This window comes from Beta vulgaris, chromosome 7 (genome assembly GCF_026745355.1).
Source record: "Beta vulgaris subsp. vulgaris cultivar EL10 chromosome 7, EL10.2, whole genome shotgun sequence".
NCBI classification, from domain to species: domain Eukaryota; kingdom Viridiplantae; phylum Streptophyta; class Magnoliopsida; order Caryophyllales; family Amaranthaceae; genus Beta; species Beta vulgaris.
This window is the reverse complement of record NC_079208.1, coordinates 16,445,726-16,471,371: the sequence shown is the minus strand read 5'-3', so window position 1 is coordinate 16,471,371 and position 25,646 is coordinate 16,445,726. Positions and strand designations below refer to the sequence as shown.

Genomic DNA, 25,646 nt, shown 5'->3' with positions numbered 1-25,646 from the left:
ATATCGTAGGTCATGGGAATACAGGGTCGCACCCGTATGTCGTATTCGAAAGGGAAGACTGGTTTTTCGTCAGACAAGTCGTTCCATTGACTATTCCATTTAAAGTATATAAAATGTTGGTTGTGAAGTTTAGCTCAGTAAGAGTTATCTGCAAGGTTATTATATTGTTATTTATTTCTGTTTATTATGTAGTAGTATCATGTTAGGATTATTTATTTATTATGTAGTACTCAGCTTGCTGATTACGTGCTTTTGTTTATGTATGTTGATTATGGCTATGCTTTATTGATCCTATGATGACCCAGTTTGGTGAGCAGTCTATAGGAATCAATATATAGTGCATTGTCCACCTACATGTTTGAAAATAATGCATCACTGGGTTCGGGATTTGGAGAGTCTGTATAGTCTATTTATCATACTTCAGGTCCTACTTTTATAAGTTGATTTGGTTTTAACTTTTAAGTTTAGCTTTCTTAGTTTGACTTTTGGAGTTAACTTTGTAGTTGACTAAGTTTTATTAATAAAGTTATTTATTATGTTTTCCGCTACAAAATACTGAATAAACGGGTGATAATGCTTTGATGATTCTCTAAATCTTATATTTAAAAGGTATTTGGAAAAATTGAAAATTGTCAGGGTGTTACAGTTAGACTTGATAGACTTGAATTAATCCCGTTTTCCCTATGGATTGACCCTTAACTTGCCTTTACTACGTTCGTAGTAATTGCTTGTTAGGTTTTACAAATATTGTTTGAAAAACAATTTTTGGTACCCCTGTGGATTGACCCTTAACTTGCCTTTACTACGTTCGTAGTAATTGCTTGTTAGGTTTTACAAATATTGTTTGAAAAACGATTTTTGGTGCCTGAACGACACACTAAAAACCTCTTATCATAAGGCGGTTGGGTATTCCTATTAATTAATTGATGGTAGAAGGTTTTAGAATGAATTGTTTTTTATTATTTTGATATGTGAGATATCAGGAGGGATAGATATACATTGCAATATATATAGGGGCTATACCTAGTTTAATTGTTGTAGTTCTAGAGGTCAGGAAGTACTAAGCTATGTACTATCCTGTATCAAAAGTCTGGCCATTCATAGACACATGCAATAGGGAACGTAAGTTTATAGGATGTCTGGAGGTTGTGATCTGACAAAACTTAGTAAGTTGATTGCGATCCACTAGCGTTACATTCTACTCTTTCTCTCATAAACTACATATTCCTTTGGATACTACTTATTTGATTGTTGTGGTGAGTATGGTTGTGAAGTTTCTCTTTGTTGATATGTATGAAATCATGATACGAACCTATGTTTCTCACGAGTAGATGTAAGAGATGTATATGTATGTTATATTCTAGTAGCCTTAAGAAATTATGAATATGTTTTAGAAGTCTAACTCCAAAATTGGCTGGTGTGCACTCAAACTAGACGGGGAAAGGCATACGACAAAATTGAGTGCGACTTTTTGTGGTCTTGTCTCTCTGCACGTGGCTTTCCAGCTCAATGGATCAATTGGATTAAAGAATGTGTCACCAACGTCTCCTACTCGGTCAATATCAATGGGCAAATCACCCCATGGTTCAAACCTAAAAAAAAGGCATTCGCCAAGGTGACCCTCGATCTCCTTACCTGTTTATAATATGCATGGATAGTCTAATCCAAAAACTATTTCTTGAAAGCTCTAAGCCGAACTCCGGTATTGGCATTAAACTTTGTCCTCGCGGCACAAATATCCCATGCCTAATGTTTGTTGGTAACACCCGGGTCTTTTTCCATTGATCTCTGTAATGTTCCGGCTCTTTCTTGTATCCTTGTAACCGATGCATTAGGAGTTATTCCCCTTGAGCAAAGGGCCTACAAATGTTTTTTCTTCTTATCATTTTAAAAAGAACCAAGGCGTACTCATACCTAGGGGTGTTCATAAAAATCGAAACTGAAAAAGCTATCGAAATACTGAAAAATCGGTCTAAATGGGTGGTTACCGTAATGATAATTTTTTTTTCAACGGTAAGGTTACCGAACCGATAAAATTAACGGTTAAACGGTACGATTATGGTTATAATTTTTGAGTGAACGGTTAACCGAAATATTTTTTTCCCCATTTAATTGCTGTGGAACATTTTCAATCAATTACATTAATTTTAATATTTGTTGGTAAGTTACAAAAATAAGAGGAGTTATGTAGTTATATTTTATATTAAAGTATATATAATATTAAAATATATGCATTAAAAAATTAAAAATATATACTCCCTCCGTCCCAAAATATAGTTCCCATTTCTATTTTGGGAGTCAAATTTCAAAAACTTTGACCAAATATTCTTACTAATGTATACAAAAAAACATATTCATGAGGGGTCTTGTTAGATTCGTCACAATGTATAAATTCATAATATCAACTTTTTATATTTTTTACTAATAAGAATTAGAAAATATCATAGGTCAAAGGTACGTCTTGGAGACTGTGCAAAATGAAATGGGAACTATATTTTGGAACGGAGGGTAAAATACATTAAGTAAAACATAATAGTATAACTTAAATTAATGATTAATCGAAAAATTATAGTGACAAAACGGTTAACTACTTAAGCGGTAAACCAGTCTAAACGGTTATGGTAACAGTTCGCAAAAAGAGCGAATCGAAATTTCAGTATGCCGAACCAAAATATTGTTTCGAGACGGTTAGCCACCCATGAACACCCCTACTCATACCCTTCTTGTTGGAAAAAACTACCAAGTAAACGCATAACTGAAGTCTTCTGAAGAAAACAAATGGAAAAGTCATCCCTGTCCCTCTCTTGGTCTTCCCTCGCTTTCGCGTCTATAAAACTCGAACTCTGTCTTTCTTATATACTTGTCCACCTGGAGGACCAGTTCTGCAACCACTTGTTTTATACGTCAACTCCCATAAAAAAACCAATTAGAAATCCCAACAAAACCACCTAACATCCCAAACAAAAACTCAGTATAGAAAAGGGGTTCATTTCAAATTTTTATTTTCATAAAGAAACACAATCAATAGGTGTCAAAAAAAAAAAAGAAAAACGAGGCATGAATCTAGTCCATTTGAAGGGGAAGTTGTTAGTCATATTATGGGTCATAATAGAAATTGTGTGCTGTGTTAGTGGGAAGTTTGTGGTAGAGAAGAACAGCATAACAGTTTTACAACCTTATAGTTTAAAGTCAAATCATGATGGTTCTATAGCTAATTTTGGAGTACCAGAGTATGGAGGATCATTGGTGGGTTCTGTTATGTATCCTGATCATGGAGCTGATGCTTGTAAGCCTTTTGAGGGTGATAAGCCCTTCAAATCTCACACCTCTCGACCCACTATTCTCCTTGTTGATCGTGGAGGTTTGTTTCTGCCTTTTCATTCGTCAGTTAGTCTGTGTTAGATGGTCAGACTTTATCTTTCTTTTAACTTTTTGCAACTATTGAACTTTAAAAGCGTTTTTTATACATATTTTATCAAGTTTTTTTTTTTCTCTTTTTTTAGTTGACTTTTATAATAGCTATGTCTGCATGTTGATGCAAGGATGTAGCAAGCTAGGTTAGTTTTGTGACACTTGTGGGAATGTTGAGTAGCAACTTTATAGATGGACCTAGTACATAATAAGTTTGTTATGTAAGCTTGTTTACTTTTTTTTTTAATCTATATGAGCCACGAAGTCAGTACAAAGAACAAAAAAGGGGAGGAGGAATCGAACCTATGATCTATCCTTCACAGCACTTCAATCTTAATCACTAAGCCAAGACATCCTTAGTTAACCTTGTTTAATTTTTATAGTATAAGTTATCGATTTTGCTCTTAAATGTGATGTTTTGATGCTGAGTTATGAAAATGTGAAAGGAATATTGCGTATGAGTACACACTAAACTTATTGTAGATCGAATTTATTGAAGATTCCATAGCTTAGACTCGATAATCTCTTGTCTTTTTCCATCTATCTCTACACTATTTTGACTTCCACCTATGATAATGTTTTAAATTGTTAAGCTTTTTTTGATTTCTCCCTTTTCTTTTCTTTTTTTAATCTTGACATTTATTTTTCACGATCATTAAAATATGCCTTTGACTATTAATATACTTATTATTCAAAAAAATTATAAATTTTTTTAAAAATTCATACTGTGAATTGTGAGCATAATCACTTTTCAATAATACTTCCTAGGTTTATCCATACCTAAGACTACCTTTTGGCTTTTATGCTAATCTGATGTGCTAGTAAGAAAAAAGATTGGTATGTAGAGTGAAGGCCTTATTTTAAGTAATCTGACTAGTTTTCTGTCTAGTTTTAATTCTTTTATTTTGGTCTCACTCATGACACAAGCAATCTAGTCCTTGTACCACAAGACAGGAACTTGTACCTACCTAACTACTCAGCAACTCTGGACAATAGCTTCTGAACTGTTTTTACAAACTAGGTTCCCATCAGTAGTCATCATCATTACCAATTTACCACCCATTCCTTTTATTCTAATAAAGTCTGAAGGTGCTTTAAATAAACTCTAAAGAATCTACCTAACATCATCTCAAGCTGATCGACTAATTATCTAACATGACTTGCTTCAATTTATCTCCAATAAAAAGCCTAAAGCCTACAAGGTGTGCAAATTAGATGTAGACATGAATCTACCATCTAAATTGTACACACGATTCAACATAATAGACAAAACAACATCCTCAATGAACAAACTAAGCAAAAGAACAAAATAATAACACATGAGACTCAATAAACATCTAAATTAACAATGAACAACAAGAAAAAAAAATGAATATAATAGGAAATATCTGATGAACAACCACTCAACCTAATTAATAGACAAAGAAAATACAATGAACAATGAAATATCTGCAATAAACAAACTAAGAAACATAAAGATCAAGGTTAACAAAGAATCATCGAGATCGATGTTCATTAGAGAACAGTTGATGTATATTAGTTTTAGATATTCATTGAAGAACAGTTGATGTACATTAATTTCACGCGTTTTATGTTTTTTTAGGCTACGTTTTGGCCCGTGTCTACCATTAGAATGGTAGACACGAGTCCACCATCTACCAATTGTAGTAAGGTGCGAAATAACTTATTAAGCTAAGTGTAGCTACCTTCACTCTCGCTTATGGTGTAGATAGTAGTTCCATTATGAACCACATACAAAAAATGATTTGATACTTACAAGAATATAATTGGCTAGAACCGCGAAAGATTAATAGGTCATATTAATATTTGTACACCCAATCTCCCACCTATGGCAATTGGTAGATGGTGGACTAGTGTCTACAATTCTAATGGTACACACGGGCTAACACGCAACCTAAAAAACATAAAACGCGTGAAATTAATGTATATCAACTGCTCTTTAATGAACATGTGAAACTAATGTATCTCAGCTATTCTCCAATGAACATCGATTTCGACGATTCTCCTTTCTTAACCTTTCTCTTTATGTTTCCTAGTTTGTGTATTGCAAATTTTTCTTTACTCATTGCGTTTTCTTTGTATGTTCATTAGGCTAGTGGTTGTTCATCAGATATTTCTTCTCATGTTCATCTTTTTTTCTTGTTGTTCATTTCTGATTTAGATATTCATTGAGTCTTGTATGTTGTTCTTTTATTCCTTTGGTTAATTTGTTCATTGAGGATGTTGTTTTGTTCATCATATTGAATGGTGCGCACTATTTATACGGTAGACTCATGCCTATCATCTAATTTGCGCACCTATGGATGTTAAAATTTCATGGTCACATTTAAGTATACAGTTAAGATTAATAATGTCAATTTTTTTTACTATCTGCTGTGATGTTTGTTGCCAAACCCAAAGGGAGTATAATAGAATTGATCATGTTAATCAAAAGTCATTTGAACCTTAGAGCCTGATAAAAAGAGATGCTATTACAGAGGCGTCGTTACCTGTTCAAACAATACATGCAGTTGATCTCATCTTTCCATATTCTGTGAACAGAATGCTACTTTGCCCTGAAAGCATGGAATGCACAAGAAGCAGGAGCAGCAGCAGTTTTAGTGGCGGATAGCGTAGATGAGCCTTTATTAACCATGGACTCCCCTGAGGAAAGCAGTGATGCAGATGGATTTATCGACAAGATACAAATCCCTTCAGTTCTTGTAGAACGGGCCTTTGGTGACAGCTTGAAAGAAGCTTTAAAGAAAGGTAATGAAGTTGTTGTAAAACTAGATTGGTCTGAGTCAATGCCCAACCCTGATGGTAGGGTCGAGTACGAGCTGTGGACGAACAGCAATGATGAATGTGGAGTTCGTTGCAACGAGCAAATGGATTTCATAAAGAACTTTAAGGGTCATGCTCAACTTCTTGAGAAGGGTGGTTATACACAATTTACACCTCACTACATAACTTGGTTTTGTCCTGAGCCATTCCTGCGCAGCAGCCAATGCAAGTCGCAATGTATAAACCGAGGAAGGTATTGTGCTCCGGACCCTGAGCAGGATTTTGGGGAAGGATATGAAGGCAAGGATGTCGTATTCGAAAATTTGAGGCAGCTTTGTGTTCATAAAGTTGCAAAAACCGAGAATAGATCATGGGTTTGGTGGGATTATGTTACTGATTTCCATATTCGGTGTTCAATGAAAGAAAAGAAATACAGTAAAACTTGTGCTGAGGATGTCTTGAAGTCTCTTCGTAAGTCTTAACGGTTGAAACCCTTGCATTAAGTTTTTATACAGATTATTATTGAAATAAAGGGCTCTTAAGATCATCTAAAGAATAGAGTTTCTTTTTTTTTTTTTATAATTGAGGGGATTCAATTTTGAGCATTTCATTGATATCTTGTTTCCTTACTAAATTTGAAGAAATATCCAGATTAAAGACTCATTGAACTTCAAAATTGTTATGATCAGTTAATCTCTTGTATCCTACGTAAAGTCTGCTCTTAATGCAAATAGGTCTCCCTGTTGATAAGATTAAGAAGTGCATGGGAGATCCAGAAGCTGATGTAGAGAATGAAGTTTTGAAAAATGAACAAGACAAGCAGGTGTGATTGTCGTACTCTTCCTAGTGTGAGTGGAATTAATCATATTACATTGTAGATTTTGAGTTATAATATTCATCTGTCTTGTGAAACACAGATTGGAAAAGGATCGCGTGGTGATGTTACTATTTTGCCCACATTGGTCATCAATGACGTGCAATACAGAGGTTGGTATGCTTAGATTGCTTGAGATTTGATAAAGGTTTTTTCATAAAGCAAGCCTAATGCTTGATGAATGTGTCCCATAATTTATGGCAGGCCTTGTTCTTATGTCATTCTTTAAAACATTTTAGGTTAAGTGATCTTAGATCCTCATGTCTATTTGTGTCAATTTGATAGGCAAGCTGGAGAGAACTGCAGTACTGACGGCTGTATGTGCTGCCTTCAAGGAGACAACTGATCCACCTATTTGTTTGACTGGAGGTTATTGACTAGTTCCCTAATAAGACTCACAACAACAAGAATTTGTAGTTCAGTAGCTGTATTTGTCAATAATCTCATTAACTGTTAGAATAAACCTGCAGGCCTTGAGACTAACGAGTGTCTTGAAAACAATGGTGGGTGTTGGGAGGACAAGAAAGCCAACATCACAGCCTGCAAGGTAGTGTGTTTGCTTCATGTCTGAATAGTACCTTGCATATCTTTCCAAGCTACACTTCTGATGGAGGAGCTCAGTTTTTATCTTCTGTAGATTATTAAGATTGAAATGCTGAATCTTCACTTAATGATATGCAGGACACATTTCGGGGAAGAGTTTGTCAATGTCCTCTTGTGGCAGGTACTCAGTATCAAGGAGATGGTTATACATCCTGTAAAGGTACTTCACTTCTACACTAGAAACGTTTTGAAAATAAAAAAATAGAGGCATTTTGATTGCTGTTGCTGCCGTCAATATCCATGACCTCCTGTGTAATATCGTGTCTGCTTCATTTTACAGCTCATGGACCAGGAAGGTGCACCATAAACAATGGCGGTTGCTGGTCAGAAACAAGAAATGAAAAGACTTTCTCAGCTTGTTCAGTTCAGTGACGCTATTTGTTGTTTTATACTATCACCCTTTAGGGTTTGTCTATCCAGTTTCATTGCTTTTCCCTTATCAGCACTATGTGATTCTAGCAATCACTTCTAACATTTAAAAATATTATATGTAATTCAGGCATCAGAGCTTTCTGGCTGCAATTGCCCTGATGGATTCCGTGGAGATGGCCAGAAGTGTGATGGTTGGCACCTCTGTCGTCTCTTTTTAATCAATGGTTTGTGATTTTTCATTTGTGAGAAAATAAAGTTGAAATTATTCTTTGCTAAATATCAGATATCGACGAATGTAAGGAAAGAACTGCTTGCCAGTGCCCTGGATGCAGCTGCAAGAATACATGGGGCGGTTATGATTGCAAGTGCGGAGGGAATCGCTTGTATATAAAGGACCAAGACACTTGTATTGGTAAATCCATTAGTCCTTTATCTATTTAAGCCCTTTGGTAGGTCAAAATTAAACAGGCGATGGTAATGTGGTAATAATGAATTTAGTACAATTCTCTAAGTTGATGTCACTCATCATTCTCAATTTGCTACAATCCGTTACCACTCTAGAAGGTGCTTTGAGTGGGGATAGTTCACAGAAGTTTATTACTATTACCATCCATTATTACCGCCTATCAAACGAACCATTATTATCGAGACCTATGAAGATTTCTACAGTTTTTGATGCTAAAACATCCACTTACAGAAAGAAGCTCTTCGAAATTCGGATGGTCGCTATCTCTCTTAGTCCTAGCTGTCTTGGTTGGTGCTGGCTCAGCTGGATACATCTTCTACAAATACAGACTCCGGGTAGGTCTTTGTGAAAGTTAGCTGCTTTATAAATAGAATGCTTGCTTAAATTATCATTTCCTTATCCTTTTGGCATTCTAAATATGGGGTTAGAAAGGTTGATTGACTCGTACATTTCATGTGCAGTCTTACATGGACTCTGAGATTATGGCTATCATGTCCCAGTACATGCCACTTGACAGCCAATATGCCAGAAATGTTGAAGTCAATAACTCTGAGGCTGAACCTCTACGGCAAGGATCTTCTGTATGAAGCTCGAAGTAACTAGTTTTGATGTGTGAACCATGTGTATAGAGATAGGTACCATTGTACAAGAGCTTGTATATTTCGTTCATACTGCAAACGGAATCCATCATCCATGCACACAGTGACACAACTATGAGCTTTTACCATCAAGTTCAATGTACATAGCTGTAATATATGGAGGTGTAATTGGACATTTTCCTTTTTTTTTAAGGGAGGTGTAATTTGGACATTAATGTAATAAATCTATATCTTTTTTCCTTACACTTTTCGCTACACAAGATCACACATGATTGTATTCTTTCGTTCGTAAAATTCAAAATTGACGGTTGATAGGGTCATGTCTGAATAATATAAAAATGCACTTGCAATTAATAAAGAAGGGAGCAAGTATACGTATATTATAGGGAAAGGATATTATGAAAACCAATAGTGAACTAAAAAACCAGAATTGATTGCCTTAATAATGCTAAAATACAAAGTATTTTTTATTAGCATTTCTCTTCCTACCGTCCACGCCAGCATTGACACGGAGAAAATATTTTTTATTTTCCTCATCAAAACGGCTACTACAAGTAGCTGTTCATTTTATAATAAATCGTAAGTGAAATAGAGGTCCATCTCAGAAAACCACCACTTATAATAGCGATTTATAAAGTAAAACCGCCAAGCTCTGGTCTTTTCAAAAGGAAATAAAAATATTTGAAATTCGCATTCGTTTCGTTACATTAGTTGCTAATGGTCATAGCGGTTCATGCATGCGTCCTCACTTGCAATGTAATTTAAAGAAAAACTCCCAAAAGAGAAATTCAAGAATCATATTAAGAATTTCGAGGATTTCAAATTTTTGTTGCAAGAAAATAGTCAAAAATCGGATACAATGAAGCAAATCAAATAAACTTACAAAATTAGGGATTAAATCAAATACATAGATAAACTTACAAAATTATAGATTAAATATCAAGGAGTCAAAATACCTAAACTTACAAAATCAACTAGCAATAGTACTGGGAATTCATTGTTCACCAACCCATTAACAAAAGGGTTAATTGGCTAGAACATCATGAACTATAGCTAGTGCACTGAGCAGCACAACATTTGATGGGTGCAGTTCATAACATGTACTTTATCTCGAGGTGTAATGCATAGCATAAATGGTGATAGGAGGTCGGAGATTCCGTCGGAGTTCTAGAATCTTGAATAATTTATAATTTTCCCTTTTATTCCCTCATCTTCTTTTTTTTTTTTTTTCCTTTTTTCTCTCTTCTTCTTCTTCTTCTACTCTCTCAACATCCATTGTCATTTACTTAGAATTGATTTGTTAAATCGATTCACTCATCTCAATCTCGTAAAATAGTATGGAAATGACAAGATCAAATTTCCTGTCTTCTTCCCTGCCCCACAATGTCCTCCGCCAATTTTGGGGTCGTTTCCTACAATTCTAAATTTGATTTTGACATTGTTGGGTGTGATTGAGGTTAGATCTGCAATGACGGTGATTATTGCTCTTCTTTCACGTTGAGAGATTTGTAAAATATCACACCACTGCACCACGAGAGAGGAGGCGGGATTTAAAGCAGGGAAGGAGATCTGGTAAGGGTTTGAAGTAGCTAGGAGAGGAGAGAGAAAAAAAAAGGAGGGAATAAAAGGGAAAAAATAAAAGAATAAAAAATGCAAGATTCTAGATTTTTGGCAGAATCTCCGACCTTCGATCACATTTAAGCTATGCATTGCATCGAGTTAAAGTTCGTGTTACGAACTGGACATGTCAAAGATTGTTAGCACTGCACTTGAGTCATGATGTTCTAGGCAATTAACCCTTAAAAAATCAATTACTTACAATAATTTTTCAGAAGAATAAGAATTAATCGGCGATATTTTTCACTTTTTTTTTTCTCAAATCCAAAAAATCAGCCACCGTCTTAACATTTTTTTACCATTTATTTCAAATCTAGAATACGAGTTCACTTTAACTTGTATTTAAATTCTTGATGTTAATTGATATCTCCTTCCCTACCGCATCTAATGAGGCTTTCTCCTTGGTTCACACCACGAGCTTGTTGCACCAATACAAATTGATCGTGGATGCATGTCCAACTTGAAGCAAAAATCGGCAAGAAGTCATCACAAAGAGGAAGATAAGATCTGTTTTTTTTAAGGAAGGAGATGAGATGAATAGATGATACGGAAAGGGGCTTGTGTGAGAGAGGGAAAATAAAGATTTGTGGTTTTTGGAATTGGCTTGCGTGAGATAGAATATGACATTAGTATTTATGTATTTTGTTAGTCCAATGTGAATCGTTGTGTGGAGTAGCGGTTAAGATCAAGAAACAATTAAGCGGTTCATTGAGTAAGGGTCGCAACTCTGGTTAGCGGTTACTTAAATTAATCACTAATCAGAATAATGGTTTATCCAGCGCCAAATTTTAAAAATAAATATGTACATCAAATCTTACGTGAACTGTATCAAGAGACATGCTTTGTAATACACTATATACAAAGATTCAATTAAGAAAACAACTAGTTTGTAATAAGAGTTGTACACTTTGGGTCAGTTTTCTTCGACATAAAACAAATGAACAGAACTGACTTGAACTGAACGTATTGCAACTGAACTGAAATGAATTAAATTATAACTAAGAAATGATAGTTGGAGCTGAACTGAATTGAACTAAACTGAACTGAACTGATTGCAATTGAACCGAACCGAACCGAACTGAACTGATTGCAACTGGACTGAAGATAAGCATGGGAGAACAAGCCTTATATGCAAATATTATGCACTATAGCTATTAGATACACCAAGAACCCTTGGTTTCAATGATATGACTTGTTATGTCCCACATGAGAGACCAAGGTTCAAATCTTGGTGAAAGCAAAAATTTAAATGTTGATGAGGAGGGGAGCTAGGTTGGGAATTGTTGAGTCTCTAGGTGAGTGATCTTGTGCGAGGGCAGCCTAGAGGAAATTATTCTTACCATGGGTTTCCAAAAGGAGCCCAAGATAATATAGTTATGAAATACACTATATAAAAGAATTCATATGAGAAAACAACTAGTTGTATGATTTAGCCTAGTCTACACTATATCAATTAAAACATACATATATCAACTACAAACTACAGTTTGTATATCAACTATATCTTTGTCCTCTTTTTCTTTCTACTTTCTCTTTCTCAATTCATCTTTAAGCCTCTCACTCTCTTCAGCCCTCTTTCTTTCATTTTCTTCAATCAAAGCAATTGTCTATGATCTCTTTGATCTAAATGAGATAACATTCTCCACAAGTACACTTCTTTCCAAATTCAGATAAAAAAAAACAAATCATGCAACCACACAACGAGACTCTTATTAATTTCCCAATCCTCTACTAAAAATAAATTAAATAAGTACGAGACTATAAAATTGAAAAAATAATTAAATACTAAAATAAATTAAAATAATTATATCAAACTTACATCATTCAGATATAGGCATTCAAATTGTACCGAGCCGTCAAAAAGTAGCATATGGACAATTACATACATACCACAATCCAAATTATATGCACCTTGTTTCCAGCTTCCTTTCACTTCTGTTATTGGCCATAAACCCATACCATCACCTTCATATTATGGGATTTCATAAGATTGGAATAGAGTAGAAACTCCATCAGCTTTGATTGAACTGAGAGTCTCATCATCACAAATCTTGTTGTCAATATAAAAAAAAAACATTATTTTTTCTTTAGGTTCAGCACAAACAGAATAAAACGATTAGCTCATCTTAGTGTAGCTAGGGAAAAACTACAAAATGAAAAGAGAATATATGAACTCACTACATAATAGAAATAATTATATCATTGCAACATCAACTATATTAGTACAAAACCAACTATATCATGACATAACCAACTATATCATAACAAACCCAACTATATTATGGCAATTAACTATATCATAAAAAATCAAACATACACTAGTGGAAAAATGAAGAAGGGCTGCGCTAAAAAAGGTCTGTAGGGCTGCGCTTTTTGACAGCAGCGCTTTCAATAGCAGCCCTTCACTTTTTAAGTAGGGTTCCCTTCAAGCTTAGAAGGGCTGCGCTTTTACCTAAAAAGTGCAACCCTTCCTACCAAAAAAAAAAAATTTGTTTTTGACATTTTTTTACTCATATATTAATCTCACATTTTCTGAATTTTAACATTTGCATTCAACTTTAAAGTAAACCATCCAAATCCAGAAGAGAAGAAATTACAGAAGAGAAGAAATTATAGATCTACAATGCAACTAAACCCAAATATACAGAAGAGAAGAAATTATAGATCTACAATGCAACTAAATCCAAATATACAGAAGAGAAGAAATTATAGATCTACAATGCAACTAAACCCAAATATACAGAAGAGAAGAAATTATAAATCTACAATGCAACTAAACCCAAAAAAAAAAAAGAACGAAACGAAAAGGAACAAAAACTAATATACAAAAGAGAAGAAATTATAGATCTGAAAATACAAGAACATTAATCAAAACAAAGATTAAGAAATTATAGATTTGAAAATACAAGAACATTAATCAAAAACTGCCCCCAAACATTGACCTAATAATGTTTAAATACGTAAAACAAAAACCTAATACATAATTAAGGAGATAATAAAATTCGGAAATACTTAAAATGCCTATTTGGATCCTTAAACGAACTCGGATGGCTTAAAAAGCCTATACGTCACGGCTTAGCGGTGAGTTTGACTCGTTGGCCCGTTCCGCTTCCGAAAAGGTATCACAATAGGCAATTGGACTCTGTCGGCATGATTAGTGCAAATCATTTTAGGCTTTTTGTCGCATTTCTGCGAGTTTTTGAGAGAGAAAAGAGGATGAGGGAGAAGGAGGAAAGGGAGGAGGGACAGGAGAGAAAAAGAGGAAAAGGGAGGAGGGATGTGAGAGAGGAGAGAGAGGGATAATATATTTGAAGCCCGCGAATTTTTTATATCAAATTTTTTTAAGAAGGGTTGCGCTGAAAAGCGCAGCCCTACATAACAGAAGGGCTGCGCCTTTCAAGAAAAGCGCAGCCCTTCACTTAGTAGGGCTGCGCTTGTAGAAAAGCGCAGCCCTTCTGAGTGTGAGAAGGGTTGTGCTTTTTATAAAAAGCGCAACCCTTCTGTTAGTAGGGCTTCGCTTTTAGGAAAAGCGCAACCCTTCCGGCGCAACCCTTCCTTTTTTTCCCCTAGTGATATCATATGAGACACAACTATATCAAAAACAAAATCACGATCTCAAAAAAAGAACTTGTCTCACTATTTCAACACCACAATCTGGTCTTGGAATTTCATTTATTTCTTCAAGTTTTGATACTTCTAGCACTTAATCAACTCATCAATGCGTCTAGAATATCTTCCAAAACATCCATCAATGCAGTTTGCAACATAAAAACTCTTTTAATAAAAAAAACACATGCAAAAATAAAGAATTCAACAAATAAGTATATTACAAAAAGTTCTTATACTATGAGAAGAATAAGTAAAATAAACTTTTTTTGGAGTAGAAGACAGACTCTGTTCATTGATCTTCATCATTCTTGCCCAATTATCAATCACCGATTGAAATATTTTAGTTTTACTACAAATAGTCATATCTCACTTCGAGGAATGGAGAAAAAACATCATCCAGCTTACAAACCTCTTCACTGCAACAAACAACATAAATTCTAAGAATATTTTCACTAAAAATTATATTAAGGAAATTTCATTCAAAACGTACCTGCTACGAGTGTCTACATTAGCTCCCCCAAACACATTAACAACATATTTCCTTCATGGAGAGGAAACTGAAACACATCATAAGCATCATATGAGCTAATTTCAAACTCTTTCTCATAACCAATCCTAAACATACCAAAACTACCAATCAAACCTTTTAATTAGCCATCCACTTAGAGTATTATAAGTCAAAGTAATCCTTAAATCAAGCAAAGATCCCAAACTAAATTCTATCACAACTTTCCTTTGTTCAGCAGTCAACCCCTCATTCAATTCACATAGCCTTTTACCACAACAAGTTATTTCAAAAAGGTTTGCACTATGTCCTTCATATTCTAACACAATTAACCCTTCTTTGAAGCTTTCAAGTTGTGTTTTTCAACGACATAATTAGCATCAGTTTGAGCAGTTTCAAGATCAGCATGCAATTTGGAACCTACAACCGAGTAGCAAGTGACGAACACAAATCCCTACATTTGAGAACTTGCCAGAAGTGTTTTTCTTCCTTTCCATTCCAAAATTCAGCTGAAGAAATGAGAGAGAAATGCAAGAAAAAAAAATTGAAAAACAAAGTAAAAACTTGAAGAGAGAGAAAATGAAGAAGTTATAAGAGAGAAAATGAAGAAGTTATAAGAGAGAAGATGAAAAAGTTATCACAAAGAAACTAAAAAGGAAAGGAAATATGAGGAGAGAAAAAGACAATACAAAATCAATAAAAAGGGACAAAAAGCCACTAGTAGAATAAATGCTTATTGCTGCGATCATTAAATGGCCTATTGCGGCGATTTTGGCTCGCTTGTGTTCGTTTGTGTTCTTGGTAAGTTGAACCACCAAACCATTTGAAAAAGGAATTTGTGGTGAGGAGAAAGATCCTTTTGATCACGGGACAAGTCAGATTCCTTACCCCCAAAGTATTTTAAAATGATAGCATTTCATGCACCATTGACATTTAGCTTAGCCCTACCCTTCACATACTCCTTGTACCCTTCAAGAGGTACTTCAACCCATTCGCCCAAAAGTTTCTCGGAAAGTTTCACAATTTTCCCGTTTACTACCCCAATACACCAAGAAAAGTCGACACAAAACCCAATTATATATTTAGACGACTTCGATTTCTTACCCCTCTTAGTAGGAACCAACACTTCTTTGTCTTGCTCTATTTCAACCTCCTCCAAGAAGGCTTCTTTTTCGGAGAATTTTCTTCCGGTTCTCCCGAAATTTCGTGAGTTTCCATAGAATTGGCATTGGAATTTGAGGATTCAGTTTCACTTGCATTGTTGTCGACCAATGGAGAAGATTTTTCGGTGGGTAAATTTGGGTATCTTTGGATGTGTTTCGTTTGGAAGCCATTTTTGGTTGAAGTGAATAAGATGAGTTTGAGGTTGAGAGGTTTTAGGAGAGAGAATAAAGTGGTTTTGCATATGCGTAGGTTTTGGGGTTAAAAACGGTGAAAGTTGGCATTTGAGAGTGGATTGATCTGATGGATTTTTATGTGGGTAATTTTGTTAGGGATGGTAAAGAAATTTAATGCGGCTTTTCTTTTTCCTTTCTCTAAATCCTTTGAATTTATCGAATCATGGGTTTCTGCATGCACGCTGGTGAAGCATTGCTTAATTTAATTTTTGTAAATTGTTTGTGGGGATTAATGAACTTAATATTTGAGAGAATGGACATAAAAGGAGAACAAAAAAAGAAAAATTAAAACTGAAAAGAAAACTTAGAGGAATAATAACAAAGGAAAATGAAGAAGGTGTGAACTCATGCATGTTATATTTCTAAGTTATATGTACGTTATCCTTACTATTTTATGCTCAAGTATATGCAGAGAGAATAAGAGGAGTATTAATAAAGACAAGAGTGAGTCCTTTACCATGATTTGTAATATATGAACATCTTCACAACATGTTACTAGTCAATTATTGAATTTAGTGAGACAAAGGGTTCTATTTTTGTGTAGCAAATAGGCGGATTTTCTTAAATTTGTCTCTAGGAAGTGGTTTGGTTTAGATGTCATCTATTTCATTTTCAGTAGGACGAAATTCAACTTTGACAAGACCTTTTTCCACATTGTCTTTAAGAAAATGATGCCTAATGTGTATGTGTTTGACTCTTGAATGATGAACTGGATCCTTGAAAATGAAAATGGCACTTGTATTATCGAAGTAGATAGGAACACACTTAAACTTAATGCTAAAGTCTCTTACCTGTTGTTTGATCTAGAGGACCTGGGAACAGCATGCAGCAACTGCCACATAATCTGCTTCTACAGTGAATAGGGAAATTGTTTTATGTTTCTTTGAGCTCCATGAGACTAAGCTTGTTCCTAGATACTGAACAATGTCTGATGTGCTTTTGTGGTTAACTAAGTCTCTTGCATAATCCGCATCCGGGTAACTTACAAGATCAAAAATATCACTTTGATGATTGAACAAACATAAGCCATCACTTCCTTTCCAATACCTAAGAATTCTCTTAACTGCCATTAAGTGAGATTCTTTGGGATTTGATTGGAATCTCGCACATAAACCAACACTAAAAGCAATATCAGGTCTTCTTGTAGTTAAGTAGAGTAAAGAACCAATCATACCTCTGTATTGCTTCTCATTTACATACTTACCATTTGTGTCTTCATCTAACCTTGTTCCTGTTCATATGGGAGTGTGGTCGTTTTTTATTGTTCTAGTTCATATTTCTTCAGAAGTTCCTTGACATATTTTTGTTGATGGATCATTATTCCTCTTTTAGTTTGCTTGATTTAAAATCCTAGAAAGAAGTTCAATTCTCCCATCATACTCATCTCGGACTCACTACTCATAAGATCATCAAACTCCTTACACAGAAGATCATTAGTAGCACCGAATATTATATCATCAACATAAATATGAACTACCTATATGTATGTTCCTTTTGATCGAAGGAACAAGGTTCTATCAACCTTGGCTCTAATGAAATCATGAGACAATAGGAATTTTCACAACCTTTCATACCAAGATGTAGGAGCTTGTTTCAACCCATAAAGAACCTTCCAAGCTTATAGAACTGATTTGGAAGGTCTGGATTTTCAAACCCAGGAGGTTGTTCCACATAAACGTCATCAAGGAAAGTTATTCAAAAATGCACATTTTACGTCCATTTGGTACAACTTGAATCCCATAAATGCAATAAATGCAATCAAAATTCTTATTGCTTCTATTATAGCAACAGGAGCAAAGGTTTCATCGAAATCAATATCTTCTTGTTGATTGTACCCTTTAGCTACAAGTATGGACTTGTTCCTTACCAATGTTCCATGCTCGTCAAGCTTGTTCTTGAAGACCCATTTAAGTCCAATAACTTTTTGGTTCTTTGGTTTGTTCTCCAGGTGCCAGACTTTGTTCTTCTAGAACACATTCAGTTCCTCTTGCATGGCATTTATCCAATCAGCCTCGTTGAGTGCTTCCATATGATCCATAGGTTCTGTCATAGATAAGAAAGCCTGAAAAGCACAAAAAATCTTTATTTCAGATCTTTTCTGAGTTCCCTTTTTCAATATCACTTATAGTTAATTCTAAGGGATGAGAATTTAGTTGTTTCCATGGCTTTGGATCAAATTTCCTTGTTGCTTCTTGAGTTTCTTGAGTTGGTTGATTTATGTGAGCTTCGTCAGGTTCATGTGACACTATATTTTCTTGAGTTCCTCTTATTGCTTGTTTTGCTGATGGATCAGGCACATGGTTCTCTGGATCAGAAACTAGCTTCTTCTCATTTCCCGCAGGAGTTAGTTCCTCGTCGTAATGATTAGACTCTTCTAAGTGAGTCAATCCAATTTCAAAGTCATCATCATGACTTTGTTCCTGCAAGGAGTTAGTTTCATCAAATATAATATGAACATTTTCCTCAATACACATTGTACGTTCATTGTAAACACGATAAGCTTTACTATTCGAGGCATATCCTAGAAATATAGCCTCATCACTTCTAGCATCAAACCTTCCTAAGTTGTCTTTTTCATCATTATGTACAAAGCATTTGCATCCAAAAACTCGAACGTAAGAAATATTCGATTTTCTTCCTTTGAGCAACTCATAAGGAGTCTTCAATGTAATTGGTCTTAGCATGACTCCATTGATGATTTAGCATGTTGTATTTACTGCTTCAGCCTAAAAATTCTTCGGAAGACTAGTTTTAACATTGTCCTTGCCTTATCCTCTAGGGTCCTGCTCTTCCTTTCTACTACACCATTTTGTTGTGGTGTTCGTGGAGCTGAGATGTTGTGATCTAGACCCTCATTGCTGCAAAATTCATCAAACTTGGAGTTTTCAAACTCTTTATCATGGTCAGATCTTAGATGTTTTAATTTGAAACCACTCGTTTGTTGAATCTTTTAACCAAATGTTAAGAATTCACTAAATGTTTCCTCTTTGCTAAGAAGAAAGATAACACATGTATATCTTGAATAATCATCTACAATAACCAATACATATCTATTACCTGATCGATTTTGAATGCGTACAGGGCCACATAATTCCATATGAATGAGTTTCAATGGACTTTGCGTGCTTACCATTTTATTTGATTTGAATGATGATCTCACTTGCTTCCCTTTTGCACATGGATCATAGACACCATGGTTCGAGAACTTAATCATTGGTAATCTAACTACTGAGTCTTTCCCATTTAGTTTGTTTAGTAGGGACAAGGTGGCATGACTGCAACACTTATGCCATAATAGAGGATCTTCTTCAATCACGCTTAAACATGTGAGATTGTTCCTAGGAACAAGGTTGATATCGAACATGTAGGTGTTTCCTTTCCTTGTTCCTTCAAGTATCTTGGTTCCTGTACTTTTATTGCTAACAACACATGACTCATTAGTGAACTTCACTATTTTCCCTTTATCACAAAATCAAGAAATACTGAGTAAAATATGCTTTAAGCCCTCAACCGAAAATACGTCATCTATGGAGTGTGACAGAGACTTAGCAATCTTACCTACAACTACAATATTATCAATTAGGTTGTCTTTGAAGGTCACTGTTCCTCCATGGTATTCAGAGAGTGAGAGAAACTTGGATTCATCACCGGTCATATACTTGGAACACCTGCTATCGAGGAACCACATGTTGTTCCCCCTTACTTCAGCCAGTATCCAAAGAAACTAGTCAATGATAGGAACTCAGTCTTGCTTGAGTTCCTTTTGTGGACTCAAATCATTCTTTAATTTTCATACCTGTTTCACTAGGTATGTATTTTTTCTATACTTTCTTCCCTGGTGGAACAGTCAGAAATTATGTGTCCACTGTTCCCATAGTAGGAACATACCTTGCTACTAGGCAAATCAATATATTTTTTCTTTTTATTTTTCTTCTTGTGATTAAAGCCTAGTCCATCTCTTCCTTTGTTTTGATACTTTTATATCCAACTTACAGGGTCAGTAAGTTTGTTCCTAGAGAAACCCAGTTCCTTCTTTAGTACACGATTTTCACTTAAGGCATTTTCATAATCTGACTTTAGTATTTCAAAATCTGTCCTGGTATTAGTTGAAGGAACAGATCCTTCAGGAACAAAGAGTTTCAACTCTGCCAATTCCTTTGAAAAATAATTCTCATTTTTTACCTTTTCGAAAGCTTCTTGTATACTTCGATTTTTATCAAAAAGGTCAAAGAATCGTTTTTCAGTATCGGTTTTAAAGAATAGTGCCAGTTTGAATGTTTCTTAGTGACTTTTAAGACGTTCCCTAGTTGATCCTTTTTCACACACATAGCCTTAAAAACTTCTAAGTATTAGAGAAGTAATATCATAAGTTGGCTTTTGTTAAGTTCTGTAAGCTCTTCTTCTATAGTGTTAGGACATACCTTGGTATTTGATGACTCTCAACCTTCTTCAGTCTTGGCCATGAGACATAGGCTGCTCCTCTTCAAAGAATCATATTCTCCTCATGCAGCAACCATGGCTCTCTTCTTCTCTGTTTTTGAAAAAGGTTTTGGCTGATCCTTATTGTTGAACCCTAGTTTTGATAATGACAAAGAAACAAAGGAACAAACTAAGCAGTGAACTAATGAGTTATTTAAGTGTATGGTGTTTAGGGTATCAATAAGGAACTGGGAGAATACGAAGTCAATGAAGAAGTCAAGAGAGGATTTCAAAGGCTAAGTAAAGAAGTTTCTATGTTGATACTGGAGCAAGCATTGGATCAAGAAGAAATAGAAGCTAGGCGTTTTATTTTCTAGTTCCAATGTAAAGGAACAAAGAAAGAATGGTAAGGAACTGTGGCAGTCTATTTGAGAATGAGAGTTTGTTCCTTTGTAAGGAACAAACTAAGTGGCACTATAACAAATATGTTAAAGGAACTTAGTTAATAAAAGGAACTAGACTTAGGCGTGCAACATATAACGGTTAAAAATATATTGAGTAAGTCATGCCTAAATTATAGGAAATTAGTTATATCTAATTTCAAATGTAAAATCAGTTTTAAAAAGAAAATCTGTTTAAAAAAGATTTTATTTTTCGGAAAATAAGAAAATAAATATCCGGTTGTTAGAAAGATTTGTTTTAAAAGAATTATTTTCTTAAAGATTAAAAATTCATTTTAAAGATAAAAAGTATTTTTATAAAACTGATTTTCGGATAAAGCTCAAGGAACTCCTATTACTTAGGAGTAATGGCTGAAAAATATCCACGTTCATTTATAGTTCATGGGATCATGGGACATGATGTGAAAACGTGTTCCTTAGGGGAAGGAACATCATGGGTTAATGGACTAAACATGTACTCTAGTTTAATCCCACGTTCTTCATGATTAACACTATAAATATAGAAGTCTAGATAAGTTCCAAATTGTGTCTGACTAAGTAATTAAGTGAGTTTAATTAATTAAGTGTCAGTGCCTTCATTCTCTCATAATAGCCATTTGTTCTTTGCCTTCTTACTCTAATTCCACTAAGCTTATTTCGATCAATTGTATTTTGGTTTTTGGGGTAAGGGAACTTTGAGTGAAGTTCTGTAAGAGAGGGGCTTTGAGTGAAGCTTGTATGTGTGAGAAAACTTCGAGTGAAGTTGAGAGGAACTGCTGTTAAGGGAACAGTGGCTCAGGAACTTGAGTTTAGGAACTCAAGGTGTGGCTCGAGTTAGAATTAGGTTGTAACAAAGTTGTTTGGCCTAATTAGTGAAAGTGTTGAGTTTAAAATCCCTAGTGGTCGAGGTTGTTTCTTCTTGTTGGGCCCAAGAAGTTTTTCCTCGTAAAAATCCCTTGTGTTCCTTTAGCTTGTTTATTCGTTTAAGTTTTAATTTCCGCAAAAAGTTACGTTTATTTCTACACCTACAATTCACCCCCCCTCTTGTAGTGTTCCTAGGGAAATAACAATTGGTATCAGAGCTAGAACTCACGTAAGATAGGAAACCCTATTGAGAAAAAGATCCAAGGAACAATGAATACCACCGAGAAACTTGAAGAAGGTTATTCCACTCAAAGGCCTCCTATGTTCAATGGGAAGTACTACAACTATTGGAAGAACCGCATGGAGAATATTCATCAAAGCTGAAAACTATCAGGTATGGAGAGTCATTGAAGTTGGTGATTTCGAAGTCACAACTACAAATGACAAAAATGAGGTAACTCTAAAACCCCTCTCTGATTATGACAAATCTGATTTTGAAAAAATGGAAGTAAATGCCATGGCATTAAATTGTTGCATTGTGGACTTGGACCCCATGAGACATAATAGGATCATGGGATGCAAATCCGCAAAGCAAATATGGGATTTACTAGAAGTAACCCACGAAGGAACTAATGAAGTTAAAAGATCGAAAATTGATTTACTTATGAATCAATATGAACTGTTCTGCATGAAATCCAAAGAAAGCATCCGAGACATGTTTACTCGTTTTACTAACATTATTAATGAGTTGGCTTCTCTTGGAAAGTTTATTTCATCTGAGGAACAGGTTCGAAAGGTTCTTAGGAGTCTTCCTAAGGACAGATGGATGGCTAAAGTCCGCTCTTCAAGAAACAAAAGACTTCACTAAGTTCAACTTAGAACAGCTGGCAGGGTCACTTATGACTCATGAGCTTCACCTTGATACTGAATATGGTGAAAGCTCCAAATCAAAATCAATTGCTCTCAAAGCAGATGATGAAGATGATTAGACTCAGAAGAAGAAGAAGCAGCCCTCATGGTTCGAAAATTTCGAAAGATGTACAGGAACATGAAGAATGGAAACTTCAAAGGTAAAACTAAGAAATTTTCTAACAAAGCTGCTTGTCATAAATGTGGTAGTACAGATCACTTCATCAAGGAATGTCCTCTTTGGGAAAATGACAAAACCAAAGAAAGGAACAAGGAACGCTTTGCTGAAAGGAACACAGAATCAAAAGCACCTTTCTCTAAGGCAAATGTGCGCAAAGCTATGATAGCTGCTTGGGGAGATTCAGAGACGGAAGAAGAAGATCGAGGAACAACCAACTGAAGAATCAGCAAACCTTTGCCTCATGGCAAACACTGACGAAAAAGAAGATGAAGAAAAGGTTGAGGTAAGTCAACATGGTCTTGAGTCAGACTTAGATGGTAAAACTAGGCCTGAAATATATGATCTTCTTTATGATGCAATTGTTGAGTGTAGAGATGAAAGTGAAAAACGTAAACAAACGGAACAAGCATTAAAAGTCTGCAAGGAACACATAGAATGGCTTAAGAAAATGAGAACAGATGTCGAAACAAGATTCTTTGACTTATTTGATAAAAACCTAAAAATCAAAGAATGTTATGAAAGTTTGAAAAACGAAAATTATCTAATTAATTTAGAGATTTCACACTTGAAGGAATTTGTCCCTGTTCTGAGTTCCTTTGATATAAGATCAACTGTAACACCCCGATAATTCTCTCTTTCTAGAAAATACCTTTATAACAAATCTAGAGAATTACCCAGGCATTATCGCCCGTGTGATAACGTTTCGGCTTACTCAGAATTTTGCAGCGGAAAACTTATTAAAACAAAAATCAACTTTATCAAACTTATGAAACCAAATGACAATGTCAAACTTAAGCACACCAACTAAATAAACCTCAAACTTAAGTAAAGATGTTCCTACGAAAACAACTTAAATAATACTAATGTCACAAAAGCCTCTCCATTCCAGATTCCCCAATGGTATGCATCTTCGAACCTGTAATGTCAATGCTTTCTTGACTCTGCTCCCCCGAAGGATCACCACAGGATCAATAGGCAAAGCCATGATCACAAACACAGACAAGCACGTAATCAGCAAAGCTGAGTACTACATATCAGACATAAATAATCCTAAACATGATACTACAACATAAACTTGCAGGAATAAATAATAACATAAGTAAATAATACTCTGCAGATAACTTTTACTGAACTAAACTTAAACTAACTTTTTATCACTTTAATGGAATAGTTATTAGACGAGTTGTCCTGCCAATAAAAATGAAATGGGGGCGCGACTCCGCATTTCAGAGTGACCTGCGATATCGAGGAACCTTTGAATAAAAAGGGATGGTGATCAACCCATTCCTAGAAAAGCTATGGCACGCTCACCATAACCCCAACCCTTATGTCCAACTCTAGACGTGCACTAGTCTAAAGTCTATAACTTATTCTCGTTTCACTTTACGTTGCATTCATTTTAATACTTGTGTTGACACCACAACAACCAAATAATACACCATTCACAATCACATAATCATAACAAAATTCTTTTTATCTTTAGATTAACAAGTGTTCACAACTTATCAATCAAGACTCCTTTTATTTCTTTTTATCCTTTGTTGAACCCAGCCAACAGAAATTCGTACCTTTACATAGGTATAAACCATACTTACCAAATAAGATCCACGGTTCTTATAAGATAAATAAATACTCTCCAAGAATCTATGTAACACATGATTCCAACTTACTTAAATTAATCCACTTACGAATTAATACCAAACTGAACTTATTGCTTGCATCAAACTTCCATACAAACAAGTCATACTCATACATATTCTCAATTTACATGTAGTACACAGGCAAGTAACATGTAAAGTAATTATAGTAAATCATATACATGACAACAAGGTCCTATACATGATACTAATAAGTAAAAATCATCCCTAAGGCATGTTCTAAACCATTTAGCACGTAGACTATGTACGTACCTTGTATAAACGCAACGGTAGGCCACCTTTATGCTCTAAAAGTCCCCTACAGTGAATTCTCCGCCTAGAACAACCAAATAATCAAGTAAATACTTGAACTAAAAAAAATACAGCAACTTTAAAACGTCCCAAACCCTTTTAAACTTCTTTAAAAATCGTTTTTATAATTTAAACTCTCATTATTTTTAATCCCTAGTATAGTCCAACTATTCTAGTGATTAAAAACCATTAAAAACCTTAAAATATTAACTTTCTGAATTTTCAGCATCTATAAAATTTTCTAAACCTCCTGAAAATATTTTAAATGCATATAAAAATCATATTCCAATCAAAATTTATATTCATACTTTAAATATACGATTTCTAGTGATTTAAAACCCTAAAAATCACATCTTTCATGATTAAAACTAAAAATAATAAATCTGAAAATTTTCTTTTATACATATGATCCGAAAATATATATATTTCATAATAAAAATAATAACTCAAATCGTAATCATGCAAATAATAATAAAATAACAATAAAAATTAGAACTTTAATGGAATCTTAAAGGAGAAGTAAAGAAAAACAACCAAAATAAGAGGAGGAAGAGGCGCCGGACTGAAGACAGCAGCAAGGGACCGGCGGCCAGCAAGGTTTCGGCTTCAAGAAAAGTTTGTGACGTTTCTTGTTCAACAAGAAACGT

The 25,646-nt window shown here is 34.8% G+C and overlaps 1 protein-coding gene across 1 annotated transcript; it reads left to right on the top strand.

Moving 5' to 3' along the window:
* Positions 1-2,853: 2,853 nt before the first annotated feature.
* Positions 2,854-9,354, top strand: LOC104898862 (vacuolar-sorting receptor 7). Its single transcript, XM_010685990.4, has 12 exons — positions 2,854-3,361; positions 5,974-6,666; positions 6,930-7,018; positions 7,113-7,182; positions 7,355-7,438; positions 7,540-7,616; positions 7,751-7,832; positions 7,953-8,035; positions 8,172-8,235; positions 8,328-8,456; positions 8,742-8,845; positions 8,972-9,354. The coding sequence occupies exons 1-12, from the start codon at positions 3,058-3,060 to the stop codon at positions 9,095-9,097; spliced, it is 1,905 nt and encodes a 634-aa protein (XP_010684292.2). The 5' UTR covers positions 2,854-3,057; the 3' UTR covers positions 9,098-9,354.
* The last annotated feature ends 16,292 nt before the right edge of the window (positions 9,355-25,646 follow it).